This window comes from Lipotes vexillifer, unplaced genomic scaffold (genome assembly GCF_000442215.2).
Source record: "Lipotes vexillifer unplaced genomic scaffold, Lipotes_vexillifer_v1.1 scaffold100, whole genome shotgun sequence".
NCBI classification, from domain to species: Eukaryota; Metazoa; Chordata; class Mammalia; order Artiodactyla; family Lipotidae; genus Lipotes; species Lipotes vexillifer.
The window spans coordinates 3,087,038-3,094,907 of record NW_006774075.1 but is presented as its reverse complement, the minus strand read 5'-3'; the positions used below and the strand labels follow the sequence as shown (position 1 = coordinate 3,094,907).

General features: G+C 40.0%; 1 protein-coding gene across 1 annotated transcript in view; it reads right to left on the bottom strand.

Moving 5' to 3' along the window:
• Positions 1–272: 272 nt before the first annotated feature.
• Positions 273–7,870, bottom strand: part of LOC103077598 (recombining binding protein suppressor of hairless) — a 73,179-nt gene continuing 65,581 nt past the window's right edge. The window contains 4 exon segments of the mRNA XM_007472402.1: positions 273–588; positions 749–852; positions 1,250–1,405; positions 2,467–2,607. Coding sequence (XP_007472464.1) covers positions 273–588; positions 749–852; positions 1,250–1,405; positions 2,467–2,607 — 717 coding nt within the window.

The following is a 7,870-nucleotide window of genomic DNA, read 5'->3' as shown; positions in this document are numbered from 1 at the left end:
AAACAAAACCAAACAAAACCCAACCAAACAAAAATAACAGCTGAAAAAAATCAATTTCCAAAAGTTTGCACATTTTGATGTTTTTTTGTTTGTTTTACTGTGGCTTCTGCACTTCAAATCAGCACTTGCAGGTAATGGGGTTTTTGAATAGTATCACCGGGTACGAAAAGTTTTCCCAAGAAACCACAAAAGATTGTTCATTTTTTTCTTTCTTTTTTTGTCAACATTTTGCCGCACTCAAGTCAGTGTAAGTCCTAGCAAAAAGACGGTAGTTAGGACACAACTGTTGCTGTAGATGACGTGACATTGGTTGAATTTGTGCTGACATTTGTGTAACTCCCCTCGCTGTTTGTGTTTGACTCATTAGGGGGCACTTGGCTGGAGTTGGCTCAAAGGATTGCTCCCGCCGCACTGCAATGTGGCCGTGGCCCCGGTTCTGGGGTGTAGGTAAAGGTAAGGCTGGTGGAATAAATGATTCCATCATTACGGACCAAAGTTACTGGAACCTGGACTGGCTGCCGGACCCATCTCCAACCTTCTCGGAATGCAGAAATGTCTGGGACAACACAGAGCATACTCTCTCCACATCTGAGGAGGAAATAGAACTCACTTAAAAGCACAGAAAATTTTAGAACTGAAACTTAAAACAAGGTTGCTTAAATACAGCACAACCAATATCAGGAAAGAGTCTCATGTACCCACACCCCCATCAAAAACTCTATATGATGTAAAAAATTATATTAAGTACCTGTACATAGTTTCAGCTTCTACATCCCCAAACCACACTCGTAAATTTGGAGTGAAATTCTGTCCTGTAAGTTCAAGCATTGCTACGTCCCCACCGCCATTCAACTGCAATTCACAGAAAATCAGAACAATGTTGAGAAAACTTTTCATTTTTCATGAAAGTACAGTTTCTCATTCGACTATCATGTGCAAAAAAATGGATAAATAAAATGCTTCTTTTAAATGACATGATTATAAAGACAAAGTGAACTAAAAATATCACAAGATAATATACAAACTGATTTACATTTAAATTTTCTTGCATAAAATTATGTTCCTCTCATTTTCTTTTTTTTTTAAATCAACAAATGATGTGTAACAAAACCTCCAAATCAAAAAAAAAAAAAACCCTCCAAATCACAAGATTTGGAGAAAAATCAAATTTATTGTGAAATAAAATTATGCCATGTCATAGCTGAGATCAGTTGCAAAGAGCTAAAAGTCAACTTGTAAGTGGTCTCACCTGAAGACTTTCTACAACAGGCACCGGTGTGACTGGGGCGAGGACAGGGCCCATCCCCTCGTAAAATGTATACTCTGCCTTATCCGTACTAATGATTGTCCAGGAAGCGCCATCATTTATCATCTCTTTATTTGGTTCTTTTGGGCATGGAGTGGCCTTATGAAAAAAAATTGGTTAGAAATTGAGTTTTATATACACTGCAGTATAAGACACTTTAACAAAGTAACACTCATAGACTGGCATTAACATGAAGAGAATTTAGTACAAATTTATAAACTTCCCAAGCACGATGCTTTGCCAATCCCTAAACAAACAGAATATTAACATGTAAACCTCACATATGGCAGGTTTTATTTTAATACAAAATATTTCAGTGACATACTAAAAACTAATAATACCTTCAGAATAACCATTTAAGTAAAAGTATACCAGTACCTGTATAATTTCTTTAATAAAAGATCAGTATCTGTGATGTAAATAGCTGTTTAAAACTCTTTAGGGATCCCTGAGAGAGAATGGGAGCCCCCTCCTCCTCAGAGAACAGCTAAAAACTTACGTACTTTCAGCTGGAAGGAACCGAGATATTGACTGACAATCCCCTACCCCTATCTCGAAACACCTAAGCCAGACCATCAGTGCTGGGTTGAGGAGACTGGCTGTGTGTGCATCTCTCTGGAAAGCCTCCAGATGTTCAGAAATGAGTTTCATGCGAAAGTATAACTATTCTATTAAGTCATCTGTTCATGTCATAAATGTCCTCATGAAAGCCTTCTGAGTAAATATAGTTGAAAATTAGCTTTTGAAATGTGTCATCATTACTATCTTAGAAGACCCCAATATAAATCTGATGAGAATTATGAATGCTCCTCCAAAATAGGCATGTATCATATACAATGTTGTCTGCACATAATTTCAGGTGATTTACTGAATACCCAACATCTAGTTTTGGATAATCTGAGGGCCTCTTTGCTCCTCAGAACTAGATATTAACTGCTTCTCTTAGAACATTTTCATAGTTTTGAGTTCTTCCTTGATGTAGGATGACTGCTATATCCGAGGAACATGTGGGCTAAGGACCCTTGAACTTGAGATAAATATCTGAACACACAGCTTCATGTATTTGGATACAATTAACATTAAGCGAGTTTCATGTTTCTAAATGCTGCTAACCTAATAGTTTGCACATTTTAGATTTTACCAGTAATTTAAAAACATACCTGAAACTGAATTATTCTTTCTTGAGAAAGGCACAAGTACATTCTTTCTGTATCCTTAAGGTAAAATGCACATTTATGGAGCTGTGACACAGGATCATCTGCATCCAGTAATGCGGTCTGCTTATCAACTTTCCTAATTATCTGTATTTCAACAATTAAAAAAGAAAAGATCATCACATATGGAGTTTTCATTTCGTACACTGTCAAGAGTACACAGAAAGAATCTGCTATATAATAATACATCACAGGTATTTGTCACATACCTACATACACAAAAGAATTTACAAACAATAAAGCTAGGTATAAGAATACTTTTAGATTGCAAGCATGTTAAGAATGTAGAGATGTTACCTTTTTCCTTGAACTCCTAAAAAAATAGGGCAGACTGGCACCTGTTTTCTAGATGAGTGGTTTTCAAACTTTAATGTCCATACAAATCATCTGGGGTTCCTGTTAAACACACATCTGTTCTGATCCCACAGATCACATACAGGGCCTGATATTCTGCATTCTAGCAAACTTCCAGCTGATGTTAATCCTGACCTTTCCAATAATATACAACAAATATTCCAACATCAAAGGGGAAATTATCTCTCAAGGCCACTATGGGTGTGGTAGTCGGTACCTAAGTCCAGTATCATACTTACACGTTGTTTTAATTTTAACCTAAAAGAGGTTATCATTTTGCAGATTAGGAAACAGGCTCAGAGGTCAGGTTCAGTTCCTCAAAATCACTTGGTTAGTAGCTCAGGGACCAGAATATGATTTCAAGGCAGGCTGCCTCTCCAGCCTGAACTCTTTCCATCACACACTATGACCTTATAATCCAAATATTCCACAAAACACATATGGATATCTGATAATCCTATCAAACCTTAGACATTAGTTATCACATGGAAGGTAATCACTAAGTGTTTGAGGACTATGAAAATCACTCCCAACAGCATACAAACATGTTAGAACTATTTCTCATCTAAAATCAGAAGAAACCCCTTCCTTGACTACACATCCCTGTCCTTTCTTCTCACCACCCTGTTTCTCTGCTCTCCTTGACAGCAAAACTCCTCTTCCTCACTACCCCAACTCCTGAAATCTCTCCAGCCTTTTGTCCCAAAACTGCTCTTGGTGAGGCCACTAAGGACTTCAAGACAGTTGAATCCCATGAGCACTTCTCTGTCTTCATCTTATTAGCTTTCTCAGAGGCATCCGACCCACACATTCTTCCTTCGGGGATACACCTGCTCTAACCGGCCTTTAGTCTCTACAGCCGAGTCCCCAAATCTCTTCTCCTCTATCCATACTCTATACTTTCTATACTATTTAGAAGTTGGCAACTCCTAAATTTGTATTTCCGGCCATAGCCATTCTCAGGCACTCGACGTGTATATTTAACTACCTATTCAACAGTTACACTGAAAATGTCTATTAATAGGCATCTCAATCTTAACCAAAAACAGAATTTTTTATTTCTTCCTAAATGTGATCCTCCCTCAACTCATAGCTCAATAAATGACACCACGTTCACTCAATCCTAAAACCGTGGAGTCATCCTTGACTCCTTGCTTTCTCTTACACCCAAGCTGTCAACAAATTGTTAGGTCTACCTTCAAACAAATCGGTCACCTCTCGTCATCTTTCCAGTACCATCCTAGTCTAAGGATGGTACTAAGTCTAAGGTACTAAGTCTAAGGTACCATCATCAACTTCTTGCCCGAATTTCGACAAAAGTGCAACCACCTTTCTCTTTGTTTCCACAGCTATGTCCCTATGCTCTCTTATCCACAAAGCAGCCAGAATTATTCTTCCAAACATAAACCAGCCATCATTCCCTGTTTAAAACTCTCCAGTGGGAACCTCCCTGGTGGTGCAGTGGTTAAGAAGCCGCCTGCCAATGCAGAGGACACGGGTCTGATCCCTGGCCCAGGAAGATGCCACATGCCACAAGCAACTAAGCCTGTGTGCCACAACTACTGAGCCTGGGCTCTACAGCCCACAAGCCACAACTACTGAGCCCGTGCACTGCAACTACTGAAGCCCATGTGCTCTAGCGCCTCTGTGCCTCAACTACTGAGCCTGTGTGCCGCAACTACTGAAGCCCACGCACCTAGAGCCCGTGCTCCACAACAAGAGAAGGCACCGCAACGAGAAGCCCGTGCACCACAATGAAGAGTAGCCCCCACTCGCTACAACTAGAGAAAAGCCCGTGCACAGAAATGAAGACCCAATGCAGCCAAAAAACAAAACAAAACAAAACAAAACAAAACACACACACAAAACCCTCCAGTGGCCTCCTATCTTACACAGATAACAGAAAGTCTGTAGTGTAGATAGAGAGAGGGACTTGACAAGATGTTGCCCATGGCTAACCTTGCAGAATCATGTCCTGGCACTTCCCCCACCACATCCCAACTTGGCTCTAGCTACAATGGCTTCCTTGCTAGTCCTCACACATTCCTGTCTTAAGTTCTTTTTGCCCTCATTCTGTCAGCCTGAAATGCTCCTCACCCAGTTTCTGCTTTCCCAACTTCATTCTGGTCTCTGTTCAAATAGCCCCACTTCAAAAACACTTCTCTGACCACTCTAAGCACCCCCAATTCCCTATCCCTTTATCCTGTTTTAATGTCTTATCACTTACATTAACCTTTTAATACATTATATGGGTATTTCTTTAGCTGGTTTTTGTTGACCTCCCTTCCAAAATGTAAGCTCCAGGCTTCCCGGGTAGCGCAGTGGTTAAGAATCTGCCTGCCAATGCAGGGGACACAGGTTCGAGCCCTGGTCCAGGAAGATCCCGCATGCCGCGGAGCAACTAAGCCCGTGCAACTACTGAGCCTGTGCTCTAGAGCCCACGAGCCACAACTACTGAGCCGGCATGCCACAACTACTGAAGTCCACATGCCTCACGTGCCTAGAGCCTGTGCTCTGCCACAAGAGAAGCCACCACAATGAGAAGCCCGCTCGCCGCAACTAGAGAAAGCCCACACGTAGCAACAAAGACCCAATGTGGCCAAAAATAAATAATAAAATAAAATTAATTAATTAAAAAAAAATGTAAGCTCCAAAAGGTAAGAAAGTCTACCTTGTTCACCAATGTATCTCCAGCATCTAGACAGTTCCTGGCCCATGGGTTCAGGGCTATTTGTAGAATGCACGTATGCATGTAGGACTGTAACACTTTGCTCCACAATGAACATCCTTAACAGTAGCTACTCACAAGATACTGTGAGGACTAAATGAATCAATATATGTAAAAGTGCTCAGAACAGTGCTATTAATATTATGCAATATTATTGGGTTTTTATTACTTGATTCACATCATTCCAAGATGATTTTTCTTTACTTAAGCCACAGCTATTAAAAATCCCAATCTTTTAAAGTCAACATTCTTCATATTTACACGTCTTTAGCTCTGCAGTTTATTAGTCAGAATATTTGTCATTCTACTCACATCACCACTAATTTTTGAGTTTAAAGGGAGACACTACACTTTTGGCAATTTACAGCTTCTAAGATATTCTGTGAGACTAATTAAACTCAAGCAAAATGTTTCCATTCAATGCTAGTCTTAAAGGTGTATTTAAATTTAATGATGTTTGGATTTTAGGGAAATAAGTGAATGTTGAATGATGTAAGTTTAAAGCTTACTGTAAGTCTACCACACTCAACTATGACTTCACCACGTAAGAGTCAACATTTGCCTATGACACTGTCATTTCTGTAATCCACTGTTTCTCCACTACCTAGTAATAATAAGCATATTGAGAACATGGGCCATGTTTGGTTCAATTTTATTTCCCATAATAGTTCTCTGGACATAGACACTGCTGAATGACCTAGTCTCACCAATAAAGAAACCAAAGATGTCCCCTACTATTTGGTATCAAACTTGCTGTGATCATTTCCAATTATTAAGAATAGGAAAGAAATCTGAGAAACCAGATAGTACGAATGTTCTAACAAGCTATGTGTGATGAATTCTACATTCATAAAACACCAGATGTTACTCCAACCAGCTCTCTCTCTTCTACGTTGGCTTTGTAGGTTTACTGGTACAGTATTTTCCGTATTTCTGAGGTAAACAAGATATAGCTCTTAAGGAGAGAAAACATATCTTATTCATATTCCTAGACTATACCTGGTAAATGCCCAGGCTGAATTCATGTCGCTGATTAGTTTACCTAACAGATTTTAGATGTCCCAAAACTCTGGGGCATCTGACAGCCTTGAGGAAGTGGGATAAATACTAACCAGTGTTTCTTGTTAGTTGGCTAGACCTACACAGACTGTGCCTGTTTTTAAAGTATCCTAAAATACAGGATTTCTCATTAGAACATTCATCCCATTGAAACTTGGTCTTGGAGGGAGAGTGTTTTCCAAGCAAAGATCTCCAATAAGGCTAATACTCTAGGAAGAATAGCATGCAATGTTCAGATATTAAGACAGTGCCATCCTTCTTGAAAGCACATGAAAGCCTCCTCTGAAAAACGCGCCTCTGTTGAAAACTGCACATAAGTGGAGGGAAAGGAGGGCATGAAGTAGTGCAGATCATATAAAGCCTAAGCTATGACTCTGAGGAATCTAATTCCTCAGTCACACAATCTCTAGAAAGAGGTATTTATCGGTACATTGTTAACGATGGTACTGCAACTTTTCCTAAGGCATTCTCTGGATCAGGTTTTTTATTGCAACATTTTTATAATCAGAGCCCCATACTTTTATATGTTGAAAATATTCAATTAAAGATGATGTTCAAGGGGCTTCCCTGGTGGCGCAGTGGTTGAGAATCCGCCTGCCAATGCAGGGGACACGGGCTCAATCCCTGGTCCAGAAAGATCCCACATGCCGCAAAGCAACTAAACCCGTGAGCCACAACTACTGAGCCTGTGCTCTAGAGCCCGTGAGCCACAACTACTGAGCCCGTGTGCTGCACCTACTGAAGTCCATGCGCCTAGAGCCCATGCTCCACGACGAGAGAAGCCACTGCAATGAGAAGCCCACTCGCTGCAACAAAGAGTAGCTCCCGCTCACCACAACCAGAGAAAGCCCACGTGCAGCAGCGAAGACCCAACACAGCCAAAAATAAATAAATAAATAAATTTATTAAAAAAAAAAAAAAAAAAGATGACCTTCAAGCAAGGCAGACCGGTACTTTACATGAAACTAAGCAAAAACACTATTTTAAGATTTGAGTCTGTCTTCTAAGTGGCCCATATATAAGCTGTTGCTGATCAGAGGCAAAGGCCTCTGAATAGTGATTCTATAGTACAAGCATTTAATACCAAAGCAAATAAACATTATCCTTGGAATACAGTGACACGTAATGAATGAAAAGAGAAGAACCTGAGTAAATGTTGATCCAGCTTGTTTTTTGGTGTGTCTGTCTTTCTAATTTATGCACCCTTCT